The 27,436-nt window shown below is 35.0% G+C and overlaps 4 protein-coding genes and 1 non-coding gene across 9 annotated transcripts; 1 reads left to right on the top strand and 4 right to left on the bottom strand.

The window, feature by feature from the left end:
• Nucleotides 1-1,243: 1,243 nt before the first annotated feature.
• On the top strand, nucleotides 1,244-3,954 carry LOC103836244 (endonuclease 1). The gene is made up of 9 exons (XM_009112492.3): nucleotides 1,244-1,604; nucleotides 1,782-1,962; nucleotides 2,120-2,227; nucleotides 2,386-2,441; nucleotides 2,515-2,598; nucleotides 2,680-2,775; nucleotides 2,868-2,932; nucleotides 3,102-3,175; nucleotides 3,619-3,954. The coding sequence occupies exons 1-9, from the start codon at nucleotides 1,479-1,481 to the stop codon at nucleotides 3,738-3,740; spliced, it is 912 nt and encodes a 303-aa protein (XP_009110740.2). The 5' UTR covers nucleotides 1,244-1,478; the 3' UTR covers nucleotides 3,741-3,954.
• A 23-nt stretch (nucleotides 3,955-3,977) lies between these two features.
• Nucleotides 3,978-9,250, bottom strand: LOC103836245. Of its 5 annotated transcripts, XM_009112493.3 has the most exons (16): nucleotides 8,787-9,250; nucleotides 8,632-8,707; nucleotides 8,441-8,542; nucleotides 8,311-8,346; nucleotides 8,121-8,231; nucleotides 7,948-8,031; nucleotides 7,769-7,887; nucleotides 7,564-7,665; nucleotides 7,386-7,502; nucleotides 7,235-7,300; nucleotides 7,096-7,162; nucleotides 6,978-7,031; nucleotides 6,603-6,704; nucleotides 6,418-6,444; nucleotides 6,198-6,312; nucleotides 3,978-6,020 (listed from the first exon to the last, which is right to left on the bottom strand). In XM_009112493.3, exons 2-16 carry the CDS (start codon nucleotides 8,698-8,700, stop codon nucleotides 5,995-5,997), a joined length of 1,197 nt encoding a protein of 398 aa, XP_009110741.1. In that variant the 5' UTR covers nucleotides 8,701-8,707; nucleotides 8,787-9,250; the 3' UTR covers nucleotides 3,978-5,994. The 5 variants fall into 5 exon arrangements, with proteins under 5 accessions (XP_009110741.1, XP_033133775.1, XP_033133774.1 ...); XM_033277884.1 differs by lacking the exon at nucleotides 3,978-6,020 and having other exon boundaries at nucleotides 6,026-6,312; nucleotides 8,632-8,703; XM_033277883.1 differs by lacking the exon at nucleotides 3,978-6,020 and having other exon boundaries at nucleotides 6,026-6,312.
• Nucleotides 6,099-6,182, bottom strand: TRNAY-GUA. Its single transcript is given in 2 exon segments — nucleotides 6,099-6,134; nucleotides 6,146-6,182. It is a non-coding gene; the product is annotated as a tRNA-Tyr (tRNA).
• Nucleotides 9,251-9,486: 236 nt separating the features above from the next.
• On the bottom strand, nucleotides 9,487-13,686 carry LOC103836247. Its single transcript, XM_009112494.3, has 2 exons — nucleotides 11,329-13,686; nucleotides 9,487-9,860 (listed from the first exon to the last, which is right to left on the bottom strand). Exons 1-2 carry the CDS (start codon nucleotides 11,641-11,643, stop codon nucleotides 9,690-9,692), a joined length of 486 nt encoding a protein of 161 aa, XP_009110742.1. The 5' UTR covers nucleotides 11,644-13,686; the 3' UTR covers nucleotides 9,487-9,689.
• Nucleotides 13,687-13,920: 234 nt separating this feature from the next.
• LOC103848747 (caffeoylshikimate esterase) lies at nucleotides 13,921-27,400 on the bottom strand. Its single transcript, XM_033277906.1, has 3 exons — nucleotides 25,862-27,400; nucleotides 14,936-14,971; nucleotides 13,921-14,041 (listed from the first exon to the last, which is right to left on the bottom strand). The coding sequence occupies exon 1, from the start codon at nucleotides 26,923-26,925 to the stop codon at nucleotides 25,960-25,962; it is 966 nt and encodes a 321-aa protein (XP_033133797.1). The 5' UTR covers nucleotides 26,926-27,400; the 3' UTR covers nucleotides 13,921-14,041; nucleotides 14,936-14,971; nucleotides 25,862-25,959.
• Between the last annotated feature and the right edge of the window lie 36 nt (nucleotides 27,401-27,436).

The following is a 27,436-nucleotide window of genomic DNA, read 5'->3' on the forward strand; positions in this document are numbered from 1 at the left end:
TCAGCTCTTCCTTTAGTCTCCTCTTCTCTTGCAATCTTGGCTTTTGCTTCTGCTCTAGCCACTAAGCATTCTTTGAGTTCATGGTCCAGTCTGAGACATTTAGTGCAGTGTTTATCCAAGCGTTCATATACGAGTGTTGTAGCTACCTCGTCGCCATTAGGGAATTCAACCACAGATTCTTTTATCAGGGGGAGTAGTCCATCAATGTGGACTCTCATTCTCGCTGTCTGGGTGGTGATTTCTGCTTTCTCGTAAAGTCCAATATCCTCACCAATGCACTTGATAGTAGCCTCAGTCCAAAGATGGACAGGTAAACCTTGTACTTTAACCCAGAAAGGAATCAGTGAAGGGAATGAGGGTGAGATTGTAGGTTCCCAGCGCTGTAGGATGATCATCCATCTGGCGTAGTGGTAGGGGCGCTGTTCCAGAACTGAGAGAAGATCCGACTCGAGTTCGAATTGGAACTGAAATAATCCATTTCCTAAATCAGAGCCCACCGGCTTGAACTCTGTTTTCCAGTGTTCAGTGAAGAAGGGGATTACAGACCACACCTTCTGGACTGTTTTGTTTGTCACACGCCCTATCAGGGTCAGTGTATGTTTGCGTAGCAGTTCCGAGTTGTCTGGTAGCGGGACTTTCACCCTAGCAGAGCGGGGAGGCAGCTGAGTTCCCATATCCAAACCCTTGCCTTTTTCCGCCGACGAGATTCTTCGATGAGCCATATCTGAGAGGCCTCAGAGATGCTTCTTTAAGTTGTTGAGGGTGTAACAGGAAGGTATGGCTACAACCAACTATCGCTTCAGGGAATCCCCTTAAGTCAAATAGTTGAAAAGATTGAGACCGTTAAAACCCTTCCTGGTTGCTATAGTTCCGCCTGTGTTGTCGTAGGTTGCGTGAATCCACTCCAAAAAGAACGGCAACCTGAGCTTAGGAGATTTCCAAGCTAACCTCTCCCAAAAGATGCTTGGTTTTGGAAGCAGAGGTGAGCTGGTGTTGAGCTGGTGTCTGGTTGCAGGAAATGAAGACCAGAGGATCCTTCATTCTTCAGTCAAGTTTCATCTCCTACTGACATTCATTTCATAATGTAAAAGAAATAAGAAATATGGTAAACGTTTTGCAAATATAAATATACATGTCACGCATGGAAGATGATGTTACAACTGATGAGGAATATGCTTTGATTTGATAAAATAGCGACTCTTAATCTTAACGTTATATATCTAGCTTTCCTATTGCCAATCTTACGATAGGAACGTATGAGACTCGCAACGTCTTGCTTGCACACAAACTCAATGTCTTTTATTATGTTACTTGTAATTAACTTAACTTGTAAGTCCATTCTTGTCTCTATATTTAAAATATGTATGTATGCTCTGTTTGCAACTTCTATCAAGTTGTTGTAAAGAAGAGAACATAGAGAAGACACTCTTATTCTACAAGAAGAGCTTATTCTATACAATATTTGAAAGTTTGGAGATATGGCATCGGTCTTTAGATCACCCACAAAGTTGATTCTTGTATTTGGTGTATTGGTTTTGTGTTCTGTTTCTCCTGTCCAGAGTTGGAGTAAAGAAGGTCATGTTCTTACATGCCGGATTGCTCAAGTAAGTTGATGATCTAGTAGTTTTTTATCAAGTATTTTGGTTATTATTTTATATGGATGATTATGCATACAAGCAAGACTATTGGGATGTTAAGCCATACCAAGTTTAAAGATTATTGGTAGAGAATTGGTAGTTCTTACAAAAGTCCTTGTGTGTTTGTTTATGTGGTGTGAACAGAAACTTTTAGAAGCAGGACCGGCACATGTTGTAGAGAATCTACTACCAGATTACGCGAAAGGAGACTTATCGGCATTATGTGTGTGGCCAGACCAGATCCGACATTGGTACAAGTACCGTTGGACCAGCCCTCTCCATTTCATCGACACTCCCGACCAAGCCTGCTCTTACGAATATTCCAGTAAGCCATAAACCATGTTGATTCTATGATACATGAACCGTAGTTAACTGTAATACTAATGTTCTACAAAAACAAAAACCTGTTTACTTTCACGCTTTAGCTTACGGAAGAAATGTGAAAATAATTGATTTTTAAATATAATGTATATATACCACAGGGGATTGTCATGATCAACATGGATTAAAGGATATGTGTGTGGATGGAGCAATCCAAAATTTCACGTCTCAGCTTCAGCATTACGGTGAAGGAACATCTGATCGTCGATGTACGTTATCTTTATTTATTTACTTTATAATAACGATATACACATTAATTCCATATAATTTTCCTTTCAAGAATTATTTTCATTCTTGATGTGCTTGATTTTTCTTTTTCTCTGATTATTTTATTTTGATTACATGTTCTTCATGTTCAATTTCATAGATAACATGACTGAAGCCCTTTTGTTCTTGTCTCATTTCATGGGAGATATTCATCAGGTTTATTTCATCATTCCACATATATAGTTATATTTTAGTTTGTAACAGTTATAAAATTTTCTTTACATAAAAGCCGATGCATGTCGGATTTACAAGTGATGAAGGAGGAAACACAATAGATTTACGTTGGTACAGACACAAATCAAATTTACATCATGTAAGCTAGCTTCTTTTTTACTCTTACAAATTTGAATAACTTGATTACGAAAAAAGATTACCTAATGAAGAAAATGTGAAGGTATGGGACAGAGAGATAATTCTCACGGCTCTAAAAGAATACTACGACAAGGACTTGGATCTTCTCCAAGAAGATCTTGAGAAGAACATCACCAATGTACTAACCAGTTACAATTTACTATAATTTTCATATATAATCGTTTCTTTATACCGTGGGTTAAATATAAATGGATTTATCCTATATATTAGGGATTATGGCATGACGATCTAGCTTCGTGGACAGAATGCAATGATCTCATCGCTTGTCCACACAAGTAAGTTATAAATTATAAAGGTTGATAAATATAGATTCCTAAAAAAATTGGGTTCGGTGCAGGAAATGTAATTTCCAAAACAAAAAAAAACTATAGATAAAATGGATAATTCTAAAGCCCTTTATCAAAAAAAAAAAAAAAGAAAGGATAATTCTTATTGTATGCGTAGGTATGCTTCGGAGAGTATACAGTTAGCTTGTAAATATGGTTACGGAGACGTGAAATCCGGTGAAACATTAGCAGGTATGTATTGTTTGCTTATAAGTATCTTCTTGTACGCAAATCTTGTACGCAAACAAAAGAACCAAAAGAAAATTAATATAACCGAGTTGTGTCTAGTTTCAGTTCAGTTTTGAGTTTCTTGATAAACGATTAGGATTGACCTAAATCAGATTGTCAATGTTAAAAAAAAAACATTTTCAATATGGTAATGGCATACGAGAAATGTCCTTCCAACAACAGCAAATAACTTATACATGCTTTATTCGTCTAGAGATCCAAACGACTAGCGAAATTTTAAATGTTATTAGTATTTTCATACTACTTATGCAAATAAAACAGAGTGAAGGCTAATGACATTGATTAGATCGTTTGTTATAGACATTATAAGAAATAGTGATTAGTGTTGGTGTAAGACTAGCCATGATAATAAGAAAACTGATTTCCGGAAATATATACTTTTGCAGAGGATTATTTTGATACAAGGATGCCAATAGTGATGAAGAGAATTGTTCAGGGAGGAGTTAGACTAGCCATGATACTAAACCGGGTCTTCAGTGATACTCATGCTGATGTTGCTGCCACTTGAACCGATCCAGACCAGACCGGATCATCAAAGCATTTGATTAGGAGATTATTTGGTCATTTCGCAAAGTTAAATAAGACTGATTGGATGTTCATTTCTTTGTAGCCATTTCCATTTGACAGCTAATGCCTGAGGGCTAGTTATTTATACAGATGTGTTTAGGAGGTCATATGCTAATTCCATTGTGTGTTTGTTTTATAAACTATGACGACATGTTCAAAATAAATAAGAAATCTAAAAGAGAAAAATATAGTACCACTACTACTATTGATCAAGTGACTCGTGACACTACATTGGATTTGTACAAAACAAAAAGATAAAACGAAAAGAAAATCAACAACCTAGAGACTAAACAAGATCACCACTCTTTAATATGAGATTTCACTCTAATAAACTACATAATAATTCTGAAGAAATCAACAAAAATATTTAATATGAGAAGCAGCAGTTTAGGATCCAAGGAAGTTTTTCGTGGAGCCAAAGATAGAAGCAAAAGAATTAGCAAAGCCAAGCAAGATCCCAACTTTGACTTGCCCTCTCTTTGGAATCGGACGGCCACCTTGTTCTCTGGCATCTCTCCTAGTTCCATTTCCGCCGTTGATCATGCTGACTTTTCCTCTTCCTTCCATTTTCTGCTTATCGAAGTCAATCAAAGGTCAAAAGTCTTCTGGAAAGTCTGTGAAGAAAAAAGTGAGTAAAAGTCTTTAGGAAAGTCTAGAGAGAAGAAGAAATGACTAAACTGAAGAACAAGAATGTTTGATTTGTTGCAAGTTACAACCACAAGAGGATCAATAGGTCTTTATATAAACGTTAAAGTGTTCTCCAAACTAACCTTGGGTTTGGCTAATATTACAACTTTGATCAATTTATTATTAACTATCTGCTTGAACGTTTTGCCCCTCGCCGCCCCCCCTTGGATTAGATTAAGATCTTACTTTAATTTATTTTATTAATTATCTCGATCTTATTCGATTTTGTTTAATAGGGGTTTTGTTGATCAGATTACGGTTCTCCAGAATTCTAATACTTTACTCTTAAGGTATATTTTACTAACAATGAATTTATCGTGTTATTTTAAATTTTTATATTTTAAGACTAAAATACTAAAATAAATTTGGATAACTATTTATTTGTTTATTCATGTTACCAAAACTTAAATTGTTATAGTTTGGTATACTAAATATCATTTTAGTTTTATTATTGGTTATTTTTTGGTTTGATACAAGGATTTTCATTATCAATTAATTCTTATTAGTTAATTTATAAATTGGTTAGTAATGACTAATGAAGATAATGATCTTTTGATTGCTTTGAGAGTTGGTAAACCATGGTTGTAATCTAAAAATGCACAATAGATAGACTCTATCCAGGTGCATTGCATCAATGTCTGCAAGCTTAGAATCAATAATTAGTTATGAAGAAAAGTAAGTAGCTTTATTTAAAAGTGGACACCAACTTGTAATCCCACTAAGGATAAGTTATATCATAAGGTTGGATTGGTCATCTAAAAAGCGACAAAATATTCTGACAGTCTTAAAGTGCTCCATGATGATTAATAATAATAATCTAATAGATATTCCATTCCATTTTGCACCAAATTCACGTGCCTAAAACACAAAAAGCTTACATCTTTTAGGTATTCACCGAAAGTCAGATAAATGAAATGTTTCTTAATAATTTGCAGACTAACAACAAAATTCACGTGAGAAAAATAAGGTAACACGCCTTCAAAAAAATAAAAAATAATAATTGAGGGAAAATGGAAATGGGGGAATATATACACTGATACACACTACAGTCATGAGTCATCCTATGGTTAAGAACAGCCGGGCAATAATGCAAAGTTTATTAAACTAATTTTTTGTATATAAGTAAATATTAAAGTCCTAAAAGATATAAGGTGTCCCTTAAAAAACTTATCTGAAAAATTGAACAAGCCCAAAATATACATGATATTTTACTTTACTGCTAGTGATCAGGGGCTCAAGGAGATTTACACATTACAACCAGTGAACCAGGGGCTAAAGGAGAGATGGTGATTTCAAATCACGTTATTGTTTACAGCGTCACCACGGACAGTATTTGTTTTTACTTTTTACCTTTTTACAACACCTTGGAATTATACTTTACTTGTATTTTCTGATCAGTATCTAACTTTTGTCATTATTGTTTTTTTTAAAATACAATATTGTCAACATCTATGCTTTGGAAGCAATTGCTACGTGTATTAATCATCTTTCTTATGCTATATGTGTGTTCATGCTGGTGTTGCTGTCTCTTGAGTTCTCTTTTTTTTTTTTTTTGAATGAAAAGAGTCTTCCATTAAAATAAAATTTGTTCTCGTTATTCTTCTAAAAGAAATCCGACCTGCCGGAATCGAACCAGCGACCTAAAGATTACAGCAACAACTACAGTCTTCCGCTCTACCAACTGAGCTAAGGTCGGTTTCTGTCTCTTGAGTTCTCTTGTGCCTTAATCTTCTGTTATTACTCTTGATCCAGTTCTTGTCTTGTTCCACCGCTTTGTTCCATCTTTCTTCAAATGTTTGAAGTTCCCATGTCGATTGCCTCCTTATCTATTTTGTTTCATCGAAACCATACAAACACTATGATGCTATCTCTTCTCCTACTATTTGCAACCGACAACATACCTAAGAAGAATCTGATGGAGATTTACTCACCGAGGTTCTCGAATTATGGCCATGTCTCTTGAAAATATCAACAAAAAAGAACCATAAAGGTGTGAGCTATTTTTTAGTTAGAGGCCAAAAGAATGGGAAGTGTGTGCTTTGAAGTAATGAGCTGCGGTATCAGAGAAACAACGTTATATAGAAAGTTCTTTCATCTTGGGATCATACATTCATACCTTCTTCTCAGACTCAGAGTGTCCACTTTCACCTAAAGTTTGAATGCCTTGATGAAATATATACTCACTATCCACGATGCCCACATTCTTCGTTCTATCTCCCTAAAACGGTCAAAACCGTGCTCACAGTTGAAGACAAATGAAAATTTCTGAATGACACGTAATTTTGTGAATAGAAAGAAGAAAATGTGACAGAATTGGCTAGTGTAATATAAGTTTTTGATGGGGCAACCATAATGTTAAGTTCAGTAAGAATGTTTCAGACTATATATTTCAAGGTTTCAAAAGAACTAGATTTTTTTTTCAGCAAGATATAGAATAAGTTAACAAAATCTTGAATGAGAATCACGATTTGTAAAGAAAAAATAAGAGCACCTGTGCACAATATCCTAGTTTCATATCCATTCCCCATCCATGAACCAAATCATTCTACAAAACCCAAAACAAAAATGAACTCAAGTGAAATAATTACTAACCGCAAGTGAAAATTTACCTGTATAAGATTCCAAGTGCAAAACCAAGCAGCTCTTGAAAACACCGGAGCCATTCCTTCAACAAATCTACAAAACAAAGTACAATATCAATTATGTATACCATTCACACAAATAATTTATCGCCTACTAAACCATTACCCTGTGCAAGGAGGATCTACGCTTGCGTTAGAACACTTTCTATTGCCTTTACTGATGTAAACTCTCCTGTGTTTTTTGGCATCATGTTGTAAAACAAGTACTAAATGTATGAAAACAAACAAAAAACTCTCCTAAAATGAATAATATGAACCTATGAAATATCTCTGTACTAGAACGGACTGTGATTTTGTGGTGGATTCCACTAGAGTTTGAGTCCAAAGCCGGTTGAGATATCTCCAGTCCCTCTGATTTAACTATCTCCAAATAACTGAAGAAAAATTCTGTCACACTCAGTTCCTTCACGCTCATGATAACTGTAGGAAGTTTACCTCTCTGGTGAGAAATTCTCTACTCCAAGATCCTCATCCCAAATAAATATATAATCATAAATTGATACAACATCAGGATGGAGAAATCTTTTCGCAAACCACCTAAAAATCAAGAGAGGAATATCATATAAACATAATGTTACACAATTGAACATTAAAACAAAAAAATCATCTCTGTGATATTATCTTCAAGAAAGAAAATAACCATTTAGTCTGGTCCTGTGCAACTATATGTATGGCCTTTGAACTCCACTCCAGATCCAACCATTGATCCATATTACCATCGTAGTGGAACAGAACAACCGTGAAATTCGCTGGAAGAAACTGAGAGACCCAAGAGCTTTACATTAAAATGAAACCTCTGTAAAAAAGAAATTGCAATACCTTCTTTACAATAGCGTCAACGTTACTCTTTTGCTTAATTCCTACGGGTATGGCCAACAAGTTACGGGTAGCCATTTCTACACCCTGTGTTTAGAAATCACAACACATTTTAGAAATTATTCTAGCTGCAGAGATGTTTAGTTATATATGCAACGCTTCTTGATGCAACTAACCTTTGAACTCAAACTACTACTAGACCAGAGAGGCTTCAGTTCGAGGTCTGATCTAGGCTGTATGATACCACGGGGCAAGCCTTCTAATTTCTGATCGACTGGTTCTGATTCCTGGATACAGTCCATAACTTAACTTTACATTAAACTAGAAAATAAGATTACTTAGGAATTTAGGATATCAACATGTTACCTTAGTCATGTCAATGGGATAATCTGATTCTTCTAGCTGAAGGATAGATAGAAAAAAAGAAGAGAGTTTACTTATGAGATAATCAAGTCACCACATTCAAAGAGATCAAAACGATAGGTTACAACGTTACATCTGTATCTTCGAATTGAATATGTGTGGTCTTATACCAAAAGATCAAAAGTGCTGTACATATGAGAGCCAAGAAGGGCTTTATTCTCCACCAGGATTTACTCTGCAAGACTCAAAGCATTATGTTGTTGAAACAGTATAATAAACCCAAACACAATTGAGGAGGTGCTATAAAGAGAAACCAAAGCTTACCACATCTTGAGGGTTGTTTCTTTTCTTAACAAGTGATGGTTTGGCCGTAGACGGTAAACCATGTTCCATATTCTTTCTGATACACAATCAAAGACAACCCCCTAAGACTAGTTTTGCAACAAAAACAAAAGAACTTTTAAGATCAGAAAACTCACCAGACTGCCTTTGTGTTGTCCCAAGAACACAGAACAGGAATACAATTTAACCAGGCCGTACTTGTCACTTTGTCAGTGAATCTCAGTATGTTGTTAGGCCTCTATTGTTTATAGGTTTACCATATGAGTTCATTTCATGGTATTACGTTGTATCAAATACATAGCCAATGAAAATTACCATCTAGTTATGTTACGTGAACTAAAACTTTAGCAAAAGGAAAAAGTTCGAAGACATCTCAAAACGGCAATAGCGGTAAAACGTTACAGTTTATATTACCAAATATAGAAGAATAAAGTTAGCAAGTTTGTCTTATTGATATATAGGTGGTTGACAAGTGATTTTGTAAAATAAGTCATGCATGACGTTAATTAAATACTTTAGGTAAAGATAAAAGAGATTGAAATAGCCAAAAGTGGAAGAGTTTCAATATGCAACGGTATTAACATACATCGTTTACCCCGTCAAGCTAGCAAACTAAGGCAATAAACTCAACGTCTCCCTCTATTTGCTACCAAACAATGATGAAACAATGACATCATACATAGCAATTGATCAGCTCAGAGAGATCGTTCTAGCTGTTGATTGTGAGTTTTGACTTTGCATATGCATATTTTTGGCTTTGTTTTAGCTATAAATATAGTTGCATATTACCAACAAATGTTTTATGTATCAATGCAACCCAAGTTGAAGTCTTGAATATACATAAACCAGTTTAAAAAAAAAAATATTAATGATATATGTACACAAAATACGCATAAATAATCTCCATGAACCCAATCAATGTAGTGAGATCATCGGGAGAAAATAAAAAACATTCGATGCCAAACGCAACTCAACTCAATGTGGTTGCTGGAATGTTTATTAGGCCAATGGGTGATATACATGATAAAGAAAACAGTCTTTCAACATTCTTGAATGGAGTTTGAGTTGGAGGAATCTCTTGATGAGCTATGTTGATGCTGAGACTGTGATATGTGTTGTGGAGGACGAGGCACCGGAACTGGATGAGCAATGAAAGTAGGGATATCATCTCCTGGCATCAATACTGATACACCGTTCGCGTAAACAGTCATCTGCATATCGATACATCAGAAAATCAGCCATTCACCAACTTAAGAAAAAACAAACCAGAAAACTACAACTAATATCAAACAGACAAAAGAAGCAAAGATTCTTGTAAAGAATATGTTCAATGAGCCAACAAAACATAAGTAAATGAGAGGGAATTGAGTGGAGAGAAGACAATGACAGATCTAAAAACATCTGTCATTGTTCCCCAACAGCAGCTCAAGTTAAAGAGGAAGAAAAGAGCAAACACACTTGTCTTAACTTTACATTTATGTGTCCTCTCATGTTTCTGAATTCTTCTATCCAGTCTTTCATCACATGGTTTTGGTCCATGACCATGTAAAAACCAATCATTAATGCCAATGAATGAGTCTTTATCAAAACGAGTATATCTAACAAGAAAATCAATCATTAATTCCAATGAATTAGTCTTTCATCACATGGTTTTGGCCCATGACCATGCATAATAATCATCAGGGAAGGACTAATTCTAAGCCTAAACTCATTTCTCAAAACACAAAATGGGATTCAATCGCCGTTTCTGAGCTATGTTAAAGCTAGTGTTTTAGTATCAAAAGAGATGAGATAACAGGAAACTATTACCACAAGAATATGTCAATGAAGAACAATCTCTTTAAAGTGTTACCCAATTCTCTATAATTTCATTCAAGTTCACATATAGATTGAGATCTCATTGATATAACACAGTTCGAGCTTTCTGAGTCTGCTGAGTCAGGAGTAATATGGAATCTCAATGAAAGTATTAAACCCCCAAGAACATGATTAAACTCTAGCATAGGAGGAATGTTAGGTTTCAAGAAAGCTTGTGGGGGCCATTTGTGTTCCTAGGACATGTCAGTCGCACATGATCTTAGACTTAGACGTTATACCTCATTTTCCTTTACAAACGAATCTAACCTCCAACAAACAAAACTTTATTACACTTAATTTCTTGTCTCCTTCGCCATTATGAAGAAGACGAGAAAAAAAAAACAGGAGATTCAAAGTGACAAAAGAAATCAATGAATGCATCACCATGACACCCAGGCCTGATGACACCATATATACATATATACTCAAATAGTGTATGCATGTGTGAGTGAAGAAGCTTATTGAGACATCTTTAAATGTTGATGATGTAAAAGCATGTGCATTGTTGGGTCACTTTCAGTACTCAAAATAGTACACAAGAGTCAAAACCCTATGATGTTTTATTCTTCTGATTTTTTTGCATGAACGTGTTCACATCAAATGAAACACAAACCCTCAGATTATAAATGTAATTTTTTTTAGAATAATTAATCAAAAGACTTTACCTTTTGTCTAAATTAAACACAAACTTAGAAAGAAAACATCATAAAGACGCTGAAGCTTTAATCCAATTTCAGATTAGTCAAACTAATGTCACACTTTAAAAGCAGACAAGAATACGACAAAATAAGGAATCTGTGTTTACGACTTTAAAGTACTTGCCTTTGGAGATTGGTAACCGAGCTTCGATGCTGCTGAGCCACTCAACCCGACCCGAGAATCCATACCCGAAAGGATCCGACCAGAAGAGGAATCTGGGTTAGTATTTGTAGTTCGAATGAGTTTCTCGAAGATAGCCATGACGAGGAACATTGAGATGAGAATGGCTGTAGCTACGAAACCAAAGGAGACGGCGTTAACTGAGTCGTCGTCGAATCGTGATTTACATGGTTCTTCTCGCCGGAGATTCATCGGTGCTCCAATGGGCGGCCATGGTTGATGGTTCGTGCTCGTCTTCAACCGCCCAAGCTCTCTCATTACTGATATTGAAAGTTAGTTTGGCCTTAGTGTTGTGAGTTAGTTAAAGTGTGGAACAGAGTGAGAAGTGAGGCGAAGAAGTAGAAGAAGAAGAGAGAGCAAGTGGGGTTAATGTGCGAGAATGTGAAAGTTCTGGGATTTTTAGTAGAAATTGTTTGGGGGACACACATGTTGTCCTTTTTATTACACAGCTTTTCTTGAGAATTACAAAGAGAATAGTGATGTTTGTTTACTACAATAATGTAAGTTTAATGAAAAAGTGTTATATGAGAGCATCTATAACTTTAATATGTTACACATCTAGTCATGCATCTTCGCTGTCCAATATGAATTTAGGACAGTATATTATCTTGAATATGTGTTGATTTTTTAAGATGATAACAAGTGTTTTTCTTTGACAACTTGATAACAAGTGTTTATATAAGGGAATGAGTAGTTAGTTGCACTCGATAACCATATCTATAACTTAATCTTCAATATTTATTTTAGAAATGTATTACCATTTTTTGACTAAATTCAAAACACATAAAAACATTTTTCCAAAAATAAAAAATCATTATGTAGTAAACCATGTATGGTGTAGCACAATCAATGATAAGTCATTTTAAGAGCAAAGCCGAAACTCATTACAATCCCAAATCTAAATACATCATGTATAATCGTTTTCGTGGTCCGGCTCAGACGTTTAGATGAGGTTGGTTGCTGGAAAACTCTTAACCAAAAAATCTTGTAAGCTCCAAAATTATTCAAATGTTGTAAACTTAACAACAAACCTATTTAATAGTATATCCTTTGACCAAAAAAAAAAGTATATCCAAAAAATGTACAACATTACTAATCACCCACAAAATACGTGATCATCTAAATAAACAAAATAATTTGAAAGTACATCTTAATAATCTTAGTCAAGCTAGAAAAAACTAAAATCTCAACAACAAACAAAATTTCAATATATCTGATTTTATTTGTGATAACCTCATTCATTTAATTCAAAATCTCAATGAATAAAAGTAAAATATCCAGTTTTTATTATTTTGACTCAAACTATTTCTTTATTTTATTGTTTTGAAATATCAAAAGTTGAAAATTAAAGGAAAAAAAAAGAATATTTTGATTCGCTGAGATAGTAGGAGACAAAGACCAAACAGTTAAAGAAAAAAACAGAGTAAGCACTCTGCCCAAAGTTTCTTCTTCTTCTGTTATATCTCTTTCTCGTGAAGCCCAATGTAAATTCTTCGCACGGATTCAATTCAACTACCCCCAAAAATCTGAACACTTTCTTTTTTTTTTCTCTAAATTCTCTTTCTTTTTGTTCTGCTAAAAAACCCAAAAGATTGAAACTTTAATCCATTTTCAAAAGACCCTTTTAAAGCTTCACAACCTAGAAAAGGTTTATTTCAACATTCTGATAAAAATGAGTATGGAGGCTGTGAAGAAGATGTTTCGGAGGGTGAAGCAGGCGGTGAAGAAGACCAAGAAGAAGCAGAAACAGACTATGTTTCAGTATGATCCATGGAGTTACGCTTTGAACTTTGACGATGGAGAAGAAGCTCCTCAGAGATTCTCCAGCAAGATCACTTTGATTTACATTGTTTCTGTCAAATTTTGACAAGTTATCTCCTTTTCTCTCATTCGTTTACAGTTTTGAAGCAGTCCACATTTGTTTCAGTGTCTACCTCTCTCTCTCCTTTTTGTCATTTTCCATCAAACTTAGCTAAAAATAATTTTTCTAAAAACTTGAATAGTATATTTTGTTTGTGTACTGCAAAAGATTGAAAGCGTTGGCTGTTTTAAGTTCGAGTCAAGCTTCTTAAAATCGATTTAGTTTGGCAACATTTGATATCGTAAATCAATGTTCAAATTCCAATGTAGAAACCGTAATTACTTTGTTGAACACTTTGAAAATATTGTTATTCAAACCATGAACACATTTTTTGGGGGCAATCTTTGTGTAAGTTCTAACGTTCAAAACATACCTTGCAAAGATCGTAATTAATTAGTATTTCTTTGACCTTTTTGAAGTTATTAGATATGACTAAATGATACTATAATTAGTCAAAGATCTTTTTTTAAAAAAATTAGTTAAGATTCGTATTTGAAATCACTTAAAAAGTTTGAATATATGTTTATCAACTAATATATTTTGAATCCATAAGCGAAAGACCATTGACTCAAAATAACCTTTCCTATAAAAAAAAACACCATTGACTCACAAACACTTCTATTTAAAAATTGCCAAATTCTTTGGAACATAAAAAATTCCAGGTGAGAGACAGATAATCAAGAAAAAAGCTTAGGAAGTACATTAAAGAACAGTGTACAAAATAAACAAAGAAGCAACTTATGTGGTAACCAGAAGAAAACTATTGAACTAGAGAACTAACCATTATAAAGAAAAACTAGATTTTGATCCGCGATTAAGAAGCGCGGATATTTTTTTGGTGACCGTAAACTCAAATATTAAATGAACTTATGTTTATTATTAGATATCTAAAATATTTAAAGCTGTTTTATTATTATTATTTCAGTCGGGTACAATGTTTTCATTGAGTTTTCATATCCGAATCAGACTTGTGGTCGAACCGTAAGATCTAATAATTCATATATAGGGGAATAGAATATAATAAAATGAATATAGTAAAAGTATCTGAAAATAAAAAAAAAACTGTTATTAACCCACTGAGAAAAAATATAATTTGTTTTTTGTTTTATAAATTTTTGATATATTAATATATATTTCACTTGTATAAGAAATTTCTTTTAACAAATATTGTTAAGTTTATTTATAAATATATTAATTATCAATCTACCAAAATAGTGAAGCAAGTATTATTTTTTTTTCCTTTTTTAATTTTCTATCAAACTATTATCAATTTTTTTTTAAAAAAAAAAAATCAATTTTGTGACTGATATTTTATTATTATAAATCCATACAATTTAAATAATGTTACATTTATATGTATTTATGCATAAAATGGTTTTCATAATTTGGGATTTTGTAAAAAAAAGTCTAAAGTTAATTTGGTTAATTTTTTTTTCTGTAACAAAAGTTAATTGGATTTATAATTTTCTTTTCTGAATGGGTTGTATGAGTTAAATTATCTTTTTAAGTTAAATGCCCAAAGCCCAATTAATAATATTTATTTTGTTGATAACAAAGTGAGATTAAATAGGGATAACATATAATATATAATGACGACCAAAAAAAAAAGGTTCAAACAATCTTTATAAGTAGATTTATCAAGACTGTTTCTTTTTTAATAGAATAGATATATGCCTTTTAATAGAATAGATATATGCAAGAACAATGTGATTGATCTGTATCAATACTAGATCGTTTTCCGCGCTACGCGCGGATAATTGGTTTTAAATCTAACAGTAGATTATGGTGTATGGACACTAAATTTTTGAAAGCATTATGAATTTTTATAAGTCTTTAGCACCTAACATAAAGTATAAGAGAGGGAGGACATGCAGTGACTTTAGTTGTTTAAATGTTACATGAAGATTCTGCCCTTTTTAAAACTATAATGAATTGTGTTTAATTACTTTGATCGAATAATTAAACTGAGTTCATAATACATAGATAATTCGAGATCGCCGAAATGTTGCTCCTAGTTAGGTTTTCATGATGATCACCCTCTAAGTTTTATAGGCATTTTCTGCTTAAACTCATATATTAAAACTTTACTCTTATTCTATCTTTAAAGTTTTTAATGATTTTTATTGGGTTGTCAAATTAAACTTTACTCTTATTATATCTATATATTTTGGGGTGGGGGGGGGGGAGTTGAACTTCTCTGTGTACCATATATTAAGCTAGGTAAAACCACATATTCTATGTTTCTTATATCCAGTCTGCACTGCATTTTAAATTATTAAGGAAGGAGTGTCATGTATGATTTTTTCTTTTGGCTAGTTGCTAAAATTACTACACATCCTCCACATACCTAGTTTGAACAATTACACTTCAGAGAAATGAACTTTGAGAAAGAATAGTATACCATAAAATTAAGCGCAGAATATTATTCTACCAATTTGAGCTAAAGCCACAATATGTCTCATGGCTGCATATACAATTTTCCAACATAATTGAGCTATTTCTCAAGTAACCAAATTTGTTTAGATATCTTATGTTAGTGGCTAAGGCTAATACAATGTGTTGGTAAGTTTAATAATCCGTAAATCGATCTTAATAAAACTGAACCGAAGTACATATATAAAAACACCCTTAAAATTAACACTTATGTACACATTAAAGCCACTGAATTAATAAATAAACTTAGGGGATGTTAGTGAGAAATCGATTTGTAATGATTATTATACTTTTCAAGTTTCGTGTTATTGGTTTATTGATTTTTACATTCTCATTAAAATCGAGTGTTATTGGTACGCGCGGTTTGTATTATGTACATTTTGTTTGCTTTTATATTGTTGTATTTATTTATTTTTTTCTTAATTAGTTGATTTCAAGAGTTTTTTTTGTCTCAAATTTATTTGTTGAATCCTTAAAAAAAAATCATATTCTATATTTTATTTTACTTGAAAATAGTGTTTTTTAATTCATATGCGGATATTATGTACTATATTATTTTAGTTTATTTTTACTTATAAAAGATTTTATTGAATATTAAACAGATTAAAACAATAATAGAGAAAATAGCTCTCCATTGCTGTGTTAGTTTAAAACAATATTTTAGCTTGTTTCTTCATTTTGTTGTGTTAGTTTTTTTTTCTTGACTTTTATATATTTACTCTATTAAAATAGAGTCATTCTTTTTATCTACTGGTTGTCATTTAAATTAGGACTATTTCTAGAGTTTTACAAATAATAGACACCATATAGTTGATTGAACCACATTAATTAAATTAAACCAACACGATTAGTATGTGTAAATTAAATTAAAAAATGGTGGTTATCTATGGGATAAGTCTTAGGCTTACTTTTGTTTTTAGGACAAATTATATGGTTTGATTTTTGGGCTTAGTATTAAGGAGAAAATTCAAAAAAAATTGAATAAACATTCCACCTTAATGAATCAAAAAATCAATTACTATTTTCAGGCCCAAAGGTGTTTAATATTTTTAACAAAACAAAATTATCCATTATTAATCACTTATTTAAATCATGTACTCTAAAATATGTTAATGTATTTTTTATTTTAAGTAACAGTCACTCTGTTTTGATAATTTTCAAAGTTAACTTTAAATAATTTATTGTTTTTTCTTAAATAATTTACTGATTTAAAAAATAACTTAAACGTAAAGCAAAACCAAAAACCAAATCTAAAAACTAAAAACCAAAACCTGAAAACTTGGGTTATTTTTTTTTTATTTACAAAATAAACTATTGCAATTTTTTTAAAAAAATTTGTCATTTTTTCAGTTTTAAATTATATGTTCGATTATTTGAGATTTGCTTGTTGGTAATATCAGTTCAAACTAACTCAGCAGATCTAAAAACTAAAACTCAAAAGCAAAATTCGAAAATAAAAATAGAAACTTAAAAACTAAAAAACAAAAATCAAAATCTAAAACCAAATCTAAAAAAAAATTGAAACTAAAAACTAATGCAAAACAATCATCACCACAAATTTTGGAATTCTGATTTTGTACCAAAACATACTTTAAATGAAGACAAAAATTAATTATATAAATTTTTAATCATAAAAAAATTTTACCCTTGGAAAGCGCAGATCAAAATCTAGTTTTTAATTAATGCTTTACTAACTTTTCCGGTTTTTTATGGCCTCTAATTGTCTGAAGTTAGTGGGAACAGTTTTAAGATGGAAAGGTCATTATATTTGTTTATACTTTTTATTTTATTGTGTTTACGTGTTTCACAGAAGGAAACGTATCCGAAATTTTATTTTTCTGCGTTCGATTTCACAAATCTATTCCTTGCATTATGTATATTTTTCAAGAATATTTGATTCTTTTTTTGTTAAACATTTTTTTGACCAAAGTTAAAACATTTTTATTTTATTTTAGAACTGAATAAACAAAAAAATACCTGCATGCACGGCTTTGTTGTTCATATCATTTGGATGTACATAAAATTTGAGACTTTAAAAATTTCATCCTCCAATTTTTACGTGTTGGTGGTCTAAATTTATTTTATGTATTCATTGTTTTCCAATGAATTCAAAATGGTTAAAACTCACAATTTATTGTGTATTTTTTAGGAAATTGTATGGCACACACCATAGGAAATATAATACCAAGCTGAGCCACTGAAAACATGATTTATAGTTGCTGTGCACTCAAACCAAGCAATCTACAACAATATATTAAAAATTATCAGAAGTACCCATGAATATCATAATAAATTAGTAAAAAAAGGCAACTCTTGTACCTTCGCATTCTCATGTTTGCATTCTCATGTTTGATGTAGGAGAATAGTTCAGCTATAGTGACTGCCACAGGCTTAGTCACAATCTCTGCATTAATCTTCCAAGCAATATCCGAGTTGGAGTCCAACCTGAAAAAATGAGAAAGCCTTAATCATGTCAGTACTGGAGTTGGAAGAAAATATCTCAAAACATAAATACATACCAGCTAAGATAATCTCTTGTTGGTTGGACATCAGTGTCCATAAAAGCCCGTGAAGATGACATAGTAGTCAGAGCAAGGGTTCCTGATGTTTACACATGAATGTATCAGTAATCAGATTCAGAAAACGATAACAAACTCTATATATCACAAAATGATAAAATTAAAGCTGGATATGCTAACCTCCAATCTGTTTGGGATTCAATGTGGTGACTAAAATAGCACTTGGAGTCCTCAAATATGACTTGTACTTCAGGCAGAAATCTGCTGCAGCTTTGTCCCATATGTATAGTTTCATCAATGGTCCGCTATAATATTTAAACTCAAATGTTAAGATAAACACACATACAAAATGTCGATATTAATGGGCAAACTTACCCACGTGTCTGCACATGAACCCTCAGATGCCGCTTCTTTGCTATATCAACTCCGTTAAGGATGGGACAGTCCGTCAGAGGCTGCCCATTGACCAACTTCATGTGTCCAAGATAATCTGAAATAGTAAGAGTTGAGTTTGGTAAATATCGAACTTATACTCTTTAAAAATAACAAATGTATGTCTATATAGGTTAAGTTCGGTGAATATCCAAGTTATACAATAATAATAACATCAAAACGTATGTATACTATACTAAAACTTAACCCACAGATTCATGACTAAATAAATTCAGCAGTTGTTCACAGACTGAAGACTTAACCTCAAGATTTAAGAGTAAACCCCAACTGTAGCTCAATTGACTCCTATTTGCGAACGACAATTAGATAGAGGACTTACCATAAAGGTCAACCTTGAGGTCACAATTAGCTTCAAACTCCTCGTGGCTACGGAACCTGAACCAGTCTTCCTGAAAAGGAACCGGACTGTCCTAAAGAACCGAGAGGACAAAGTTCAAAGCTAACGAAATGGTGACACTATGATCAGCGACACTGGACTGATCTTTGCTTCTGGACCCGTAAAACTTGTTCAGTAAATAAACAGAACCTGCTTTCAAGTGAGGCATATACGTCTCAACCGTCCTGCTAAGATAAAACCTTGAATAACCGCTTCCTGACAACCAAATAAAATAGAAGAAGTGTTACTATGACAACCATTATCATGAGATGGAACAACTTGATGCATTCGTTGATTTAATAAAAAGTAATAAAATTTCGAATGGAATCAGTTGCTCAGACCATCATATGAAAGGCTTAAAACGAAACTAAGATCAGATAAAAAACCACATCCTGGCCATTAGCTAGAGTAGGACGATGAGAACGTGCTTATCTACAAAACAGAGAGATCGATAACCTGTGCTATCTACAAACAGAAAGCTCTCTATAAAAAAAAACTGCTTGCGAGCTGTAGCTTCTATTGTGGCTTGAAGATATATGTTCACTCCAGGAACGAACAAACTTCAGGAATTTACCAAATCAGTTGCCAAAGGTTCGTCAGCGAAATAAGTGAACAGAATTTCCATGGAATTCCCAAGTTCTTTTCAATGATCCAAAAAACCTGAGAAAGAATGGATTAATAGAAACTATATGTCACTAAACAACTCAGTTGGCATTATACTTTAGATAAATCAAACCAAAGTTAATAAGATCAAGCATCCAAGTATTCATATGAGGTTGAAATATAAAAGAAAGTACTGTTATTTTTATGTAGGAGTATGATAAATAGAAATCACTCTATAGAAGTACATCATGCCGAGATGGATTGCAATATGATTCATATATTTCATAGCTCTCTTATCATTACGTAAATGTTACTATATCAACCGATCAATAGAAGACGGACCTGCTCGTCAATGAGGAGCATCTCCACGCCAGTGAGTGTCTTCGTGTTTGGGTTTCGAGCCTCCCAAAAATATATCAGACGAAACCGTAACTCCTCTTGATGTGGGCGCATTGTGACATCTCTGAAGAACATCACATCGTCACCGTGCGCGGAGGAAGATTGCAATCTCGGAATGGCAGAGGAAACAGCGGTTTTGCCGTTTGGTTTGATTGCAATCTCGGAAGCTGCAACGGACTTCCCGTTAGGTGTCTTCGAAATCGCGGAGGAGGAAAGGATCTTCCGTTTTGGCTTCCGATCGCTGGATACTGGAGATTTGCCGGTGGATTCCATTGCCGTAGATTCTTGAGAGGATATTATCGATTTTAATCGGAGCAAAATATGAGAAAAGTGTTTTATAGAGAGATTGATAGAGGGGAAGACGAAAGGGAACCTTTGAATGAGCTATGATTACATGAAGGTTTGATTAGAGAAGATAGTGGAGAGGTGGTTCGTCTGATCTACGAAACGGTTTTGGCGAGATGAGGAATGGAAGATGAGAAGTAGGGTTCGGCGATTATGTTCAACATGCCTAAATGATGAGTTTATGTTTGACAGGCCAAAATATTAAACAGACCGAACTAAAAATTGAAGCCCACAACCACAATAATCCGTATCTGACGTGGACAATTAATAGAACATGATTGGATGAATATAATTGTCGACGTGGACAGGCTAAGAGGGGTTTATTAAGCCCTTTTAATATTAATCATGTCAGTACTGGAGTTGGAAGAAAATATCTCAAAACATAAATACATACCAGCTAAGATAATCTCTTGTTGGTTGGACATCAGTGTCCATAAAAGCCCGTGAAGATGACATAGTAGTCAGAGCAAGGGTTCCTGATGTTTACACATGAATGTATCAGTAATCAGATTCAGAAAACGATAACAAACTCTATATATCACAAAATGATAAAATTAAAGCTGGATATGCTAACCTCCAATCTGTTTGGGATTCAATGTGGTGACTAAAATAGCACTTGGAGTCCTCAAATATGACTTGTACTTCAGGCAGAAATCTGCTGCAGCTTTGTCCCATATGTATAGTTTCATCAATGGTCCGCTATAATATTTAAACTCAAATGTTAAGATAAACACACATACAAAATGTCGATATTAATGGGCAAACTTACCCACGTGTCTGCACATGAACCCTCAGATGCCGCTTCTTTGCTATATCAACTCCGTTAAGGATGGGACAGTCCGTCAGAGGCTGCCCATTGACCAACTTCATGTGTCCAAGATAATCTGAAATAGTAAGAGTTGAGTTTGGTAAATATCGAACTTATACTCTTTAAAAATAACAAATGTATGTCTATATAGGTTAAGTTCGGTGAATATCCAAGTTATACAATAATAATAACATCAAAACGTATGTATACTATACTAAAACTTAACCCACAGATTCATGACTAAATAAATTCAGCAGTTGTTCACAGACTGAAGACTTAACCTCAAGATTTAAGAGTAAACCCCAACTGTAGCTCAATTGACTCCTATTTGCGAACGACAATTAGATAGAGGACTTACCATAAAGGTCAACCTTGAGGTCACAATTAGCTTCAAACTCCTCGTGGCTACGGAACCTGAACCAGTCTTCCTGAAAAGGAACCGGACTGTCCTAAAGAACCGAGAGGACAAAGTTCAAAGCTAACGAAATGGTGACACTATGATCAGCGACACTGGACTGATCTTTGCTTCTGGACCCGTAAAACTTGTTCAGTAAATAAACAGAACCTGCTTTCAAGTGAGGCATATACGTCTCAACCGTCCTGCTAAGATAAAACCTTGAATAACCGCTTCCTGACAACCAAATAAAATAGAAGAAGTGTTACTATGACAACCATTATCATGAGATGGAACAACTTGATGCATTCGTTGATTTAATAAAAAGTAATAAAATTTCGAATGGAATCAGTTGCTCAGACCATCATATGAAAGGCTTAAAACGAAACTAAGATCAGATAAAAAACCACATCCTGGCCATTAGCTAGAGTAGGACGATGAGAACGTGCTTATCTACAAAACAGAGAGATCGATAACCTGTGCTATCTACAAACAGAAAGCTCTCTATAAAAAAAAACTGCTTGCGAGCTGTAGCTTCTATTGTGGCTTGAAGATATATGTTCACTCCAGGAACGAACAAACTTCAGGAATTTACCAAATCAGTTGCCAAAGGTTCGTCAGCGAAATAAGTGAACAGAATTTCCATGGAATTCCCAAGTTCTTTTCAATGATCCAAAAAACCTGAGAAAGAATGGATTAATAGAAACTATATGTCACTAAACAACTCAGTTGGCATTATACTTTAGATAAATCAAACCAAAGTTAATAAGATCAAGCATCCAAGTATTCATATGAGGTTGAAATATAAAAGAAAGTACTGTTATTTTTATGTAGGAGTATGATAAATAGAAATCACTCTATAGAAGTACATCATGCCGAGATGGATTGCAATATGATTCATATATTTCATAGCTCTCTTATCATTACGTAAATGTTACTATATCAACCGATCAATAGAAGACGGACCTGCTCGTCAATGAGGAGCATCTCCACGCCAGTGAGTGTCTTCGTGTTTGGGTTTCGAGCCTCCCAAAAATATATCAGACGAAACCGTAACTCCTCTTGATGTGGGCGCATTGTGACATCTCTGAAGAACATCACATCGTCACCGTGCGCGGAGGAAGATTGCAATCTCGGAATGGCAGAGGAAACAGCGGTTTTGCCGTTTGGTTTGATTGCAATCTCGGAAGCTGCAACGGACTTCCCGTTAGGTGTCTTCGAAATCGCGGAGGAGGAAAGGATCTTCCGTTTTGGCTTCCGATCGCTGGATACTGGAGATTTGCCGGTGGATTCCATTGCCGTAGATTCTTGAGAGGATATTATCGATTTTAATCGGAGCAAAATATGAGAAAAGTGTTTTATAGAGAGATTGATAGAGGGGAAGACGAAAGGGAACCTTTGAATGAGCTATGATTACATGAAGGTTTGATTAGAGAAGATAGTGGAGAGGTGGTTCGTCTGATCTACGAAACGGTTTTGGCGAGATGAGGAATGGAAGATGAGAAGTAGGGTTCGGCGATTATGTTCAACATGCCTAAATGATGAGTTTATGTTTGACAGGCCAAAATATTAAACAGACCGAACTAAAAATTGAAGCCCACAACCACAATAATCCGTATCTGACGTGGACAATTAATAGAACATGATTGGATGAATATAATTGTCGACGTGGACAGGCTAAGAGGGGTTTATTAAGCCCTTTTAATATTAATCATGTCAGTACTGGAGTTGGAAGAAAATATCTCAAAACATAAATACATACCAGCTAAGATAATCTCTTGTTGGTTGGACATCAGTGTCCATAAAAGCCCGTGAAGATGACATAGTAGTCAGAGCAAGGGTTCCTGATGTTTACACATGAATGTATCAGTAATCAGATTCAGAAAACGATAACAAACTCTATATATCACAAAATGATAAAATTAAAGCTGGATATGCTAACCTCCAATCTGTTTGGGATTCAATGTGGTGACTAAAATAGCACTTGGAGTCCTCAAATATGACTTGTACTTCAGGCAGAAATCTGCTGCAGCTTTGTCCCATATGTATAGTTTCATCAATGGTCCGCTATAATATTTAAACTCAAATGTTAAGATAAACACACATACAAAATGTCGATATTAATGGGCAAACTTACCCACGTGTCTGCACATGAACCCTCAGATGCCGCTTCTTTGCTATATCAACTCCGTTAAGGATGGGACAGTCCGTCAGAGGCTGCCCATTGACCAACTTCATGTGTCCAAGATAATCTGAAATAGTAAGAGTTGAGTTTGGTAAATATCGAACTTATACTCTTTAAAAATAACAAATGTATGTCTATATAGGTTAAGTTCGGTGAATATCCAAGTTATACAATAATAATAACATCAAAACGTATGTATACTATACTAAAACTTAACCCACAGATTCATGACTAAATAAATTCAGCAGTTGTTCACAGACTGAAGACTTAACCTCAAGATTTAAGAGTAAACCCCAACTGTAGCTCAATTGACTCCTATTTGCGAACGACAATTAGATAGAGGACTTACCATAAAGGTCAACCTTGAGGTCACAATTAGCTTCAAACTCCTCGTGGCTACGGAACCTGAACCAGTCTTCCTGAAAAGGAACCGGACTGTCCTAAAGAACCGAGAGGACAAAGTTCAAAGCTAACGAAATGGTGACACTATGATCAGCGACACTGGACTGATCTTTGCTTCTGGACCCGTAAAACTTGTTCAGTAAATAAACAGAACCTGCTTTCAAGTGAGGCATATACGTCTCAACCGTCCTGCTAAGATAAAACCTTGAATAACCGCTTCCTGACAACCAAATAAAATAGAAGAAGTGTTACTATGACAACCATTATCATGAGATGGAACAACTTGATGCATTCGTTGATTTAATAAAAAGTAATAAAATTTCGAATGGAATCAGTTGCTCAGACCATCATATGAAAGGCTTAAAACGAAACTAAGATCAGATAAAAAACCACATCCTGGCCATTAGCTAGAGTAGGACGATGAGAACGTGCTTATCTACAAAACAGAGAGATCGATAACCTGTGCTATCTACAAACAGAAAGCTCTCTATAAAAAAAAACTGCTTGCGAGCTGTAGCTTCTATTGTGGCTTGAAGATATATGTTCACTCCAGGAACGAACAAACTTCAGGAATTTACCAAATCAGTTGCCAAAGGTTCGTCAGCGAAATAAGTGAACAGAATTTCCATGGAATTCCCAAGTTCTTTTCAATGATCCAAAAAACCTGAGAAAGAATGGATTAATAGAAACTATATGTCACTAAACAACTCAGTTGGCATTATACTTTAGATAAATCAAACCAAAGTTAATAAGATCAAGCATCCAAGTATTCATATGAGGTTGAAATATAAAAGAAAGTACTGTTATTTTTATGTAGGAGTATGATAAATAGAAATCACTCTATAGAAGTACATCATGCCGAGATGGATTGCAATATGATTCATATATTTCATAGCTCTCTTATCATTACGTAAATGTTACTATATCAACCGATCAATAGAAGACGGACCTGCTCGTCAATGAGGAGCATCTCCACGCCAGTGAGTGTCTTCGTGTTTGGGTTTCGAGCCTCCCAAAAATATATCAGACGAAACCGTAACTCCTCTTGATGTGGGCGCATTGTGACATCTCTGAAGAACATCACATCGTCACCGTGCGCGGAGGAAGATTGCAATCTCGGAATGGCAGAGGAAACAGCGGTTTTGCCGTTTGGTTTGATTGCAATCTCGGAAGCTGCAACGGACTTCCCGTTAGGTGTCTTCGAAATCGCGGAGGAGGAAAGGATCTTCCGTTTTGGCTTCCGATCGCTGGATACTGGAGATTTGCCGGTGGATTCCATTGCCGTAGATTCTTGAGAGGATATTATCGATTTTAATCGGAGCAAAATATGAGAAAAGTGTTTTATAGAGAGATTGATAGAGGGGAAGACGAAAGGGAACCTTTGAATGAGCTATGATTACATGAAGGTTTGATTAGAGAAGATAGTGGAGAGGTGGTTCGTCTGATCTACGAAACGGTTTTGGCGAGATGAGGAATGGAAGATGAGAAGTAGGGTTCGGCGATTATGTTCAACATGCCTAAATGATGAGTTTATGTTTGACAGGCCAAAATATTAAACAGACCGAACTAAAAATTGAAGCCCACAACCACAATAATCCGTATCTGACGTGGACAATTAATAGAACATGATTGGATGAATATAATTGTCGACGTGGACAGGCTAAGAGGGGTTTATTAAGCCCTTTTAGTATAGTATAGATCTAGCCACTTAACCCATAACACATCGTTTCTTAATAAAATATGAATACTATACACAACATTAAAAATCATCAAATAAAACAGAGAATCAGACAATCCTATGTTCTGTCTCCACCACATCTATCATTCAACCAACCAACAATATCCCCACGAACAATCTCAATATTCTCATCAGTCTCACCGAACAACATCGAATGCATCATCCCATCATAAATCTTCAACGTCTTGTCCTCACTCTTCGCACTCTCATACAACTCTCTACTCACCTCAGGATCCGTCACAACGTCCGCGCTCCCGTGCAGCACAAGGAAAGGAACGCTCACATCCTTTAGCTTCTTCCCCAAGTAATCCGTAACCCTAAGCAGCTCCATCACCGTCCCCAGCCTCGGCTTCCCACCGTACCTCATCGGATTCCTCTTCGCGATGGGCTTCTTCTCCTCCACCTTGATGCACTTCTCCAACAGATCCTCCGTCGGAACAATGGCCCATGTCGGAACGAGACTAGAGATCGTGATCAGGATCCGATCGATCGGCCACTTAGGCCTCACCTTGTCGGAGATTTTACACATCGGAGCGACGAGAACGGCTCCGTCGAAGGCTACCGGATCTAGGAAGTGGATCAGGAGAGAGATAGCTCCTCCCATCGATTCTCCGAAGAGGAACCGAGGGGAGGTTTGATACTTTGGTTGTTTCTTGATCGAATCCAAGAAAGAAATGAGGTCGTCGACGACGAGGTCCACGGAGGGGACGTAGGCGCGGACGCCGTCGGATCTGCCGTGGCCTTCGATGTCGAGAGCGAAGCAGGCGAAGCCGTTTTGGGCGAGGAAGATGGCGGTGGACTGGAACGTCCAGCTGATGTCGTTGCCGTAGCCGTGGACCATGAAGATGATGCCACGTGGCGGAGAGGAGGAGGAGGAGGGGAGCCACGAGCGGGTGAAGAGGTTGAGACCTCGAGGGGATGTGAAGTAGGATTTGGAGCCGGTGATGCCTTTGAGAGTGAAGTAGTCTTGTTCTGGAGTGTCTCCCCAGAAGTTGATCTCTGGAGAGAGATCGTGATCAGACATCGATCTAGTTCGAAGACAGAGAGATTGTGTTTTTTTTTTGTGTCGTGTGGTTCTGATGAGTGATGAGTGGTTTAGTTTGACTTTTGAGAACGTTAACGCGTTTACTATTACTTTTTGTTTGGGCCTTCGGGTTTAATTTTGGGCCTACAAGTAGGGTTAACGAGTTAGGCCCAAGTGAGTATCCTGATTTGTTTATTAGTCTATGTAATTTGGGATATTTGACAAATCACGATGACAGCAGTATACAAAACTATAGACTTTATTTGTTTTGGTGATTTATCTGCATCATGTCGATTACAGTTTCGCAATCGTGTTTTGCCACGTGAGAAACCTTTCAAGACTTATTCACAAGAGACTTGTGATGTACATTTCAGAGAAAAGAACTGTAGTAATGAAGTTTTGTATAAAATTATTTGAATCTTGAATATATCAGAAGAGTTTTATCTCTTCGTACGTAGTGGGAATTTCGCTTAGTGTTGTGTGTATTTTCCACTCAACCGAGGTAGATGAG

This window comes from Brassica rapa, chromosome A08 (assembly GCF_000309985.2).
Source record: "Brassica rapa cultivar Chiifu-401-42 chromosome A08, CAAS_Brap_v3.01, whole genome shotgun sequence".
In the NCBI taxonomy this organism is placed as follows: domain Eukaryota; kingdom Viridiplantae; phylum Streptophyta; class Magnoliopsida; order Brassicales; family Brassicaceae; genus Brassica; species Brassica rapa.